The sequence below is a fragment of the Acanthisitta chloris genome, unplaced genomic scaffold (genome assembly GCF_000695815.1).
Source record: "Acanthisitta chloris isolate BGI_N310 unplaced genomic scaffold, ASM69581v1 scaffold16018, whole genome shotgun sequence".
Classification (NCBI taxonomy): Eukaryota; Metazoa; Chordata; class Aves; order Passeriformes; family Acanthisittidae; genus Acanthisitta; species Acanthisitta chloris.
The window spans coordinates 6,809-7,130 of record NW_008686620.1 but is presented as its reverse complement, the minus strand read 5'-3'; the positions used below and the strand labels follow the sequence as shown (position 1 = coordinate 7,130).

Sequence of the window (322 nt, the reverse complement as noted above, 5' to 3'; positions counted from 1 at the left end):
TTCAAGCTCATGGCATGGCTGACCTGGCCCTGGTTCTTCTCTTCCAGGAGGTACTTCCCATGGAATCTCATCCTGCTCAGCATCTTTGTGAGTAGAACATCTGGAGAAGATCTCTCCCCTGCCCCTGTGTGGGTTTGGATGGGATTGGGATGGGGGAAAGGGGGATAGGGTGGGATGGGATGGGGTGGGAGGAAAGAAAGGAATCTCTGTTGGTTGAGAGCATCCAAGCCTTGGAGGGTGGTGGGACCTGGTGGGTGGTGGGATGGGTGGTGGGGTGGGACCTGGTGGGGGGTGGGAACAGGAGGCTGGAGGGGAAGGGGGG

General features: G+C 58.7%; 1 protein-coding gene across 1 annotated transcript in view; it reads left to right on the top strand.

The window, feature by feature from the left end:
• The window catches only part of FAIM2 (Fas apoptotic inhibitory molecule 2), an 8,893-nt gene that overhangs the window by 4,538 nt on the left and 4,033 nt on the right, over positions 1-322 (top strand). The window contains exon 7 of the mRNA XM_009080245.1: positions 48-87. Within this exon, the coding sequence (XP_009078493.1) occupies positions 48-87 (40 nt within the window). The remainder of the gene's footprint in view (positions 1-47; positions 88-322) is intronic.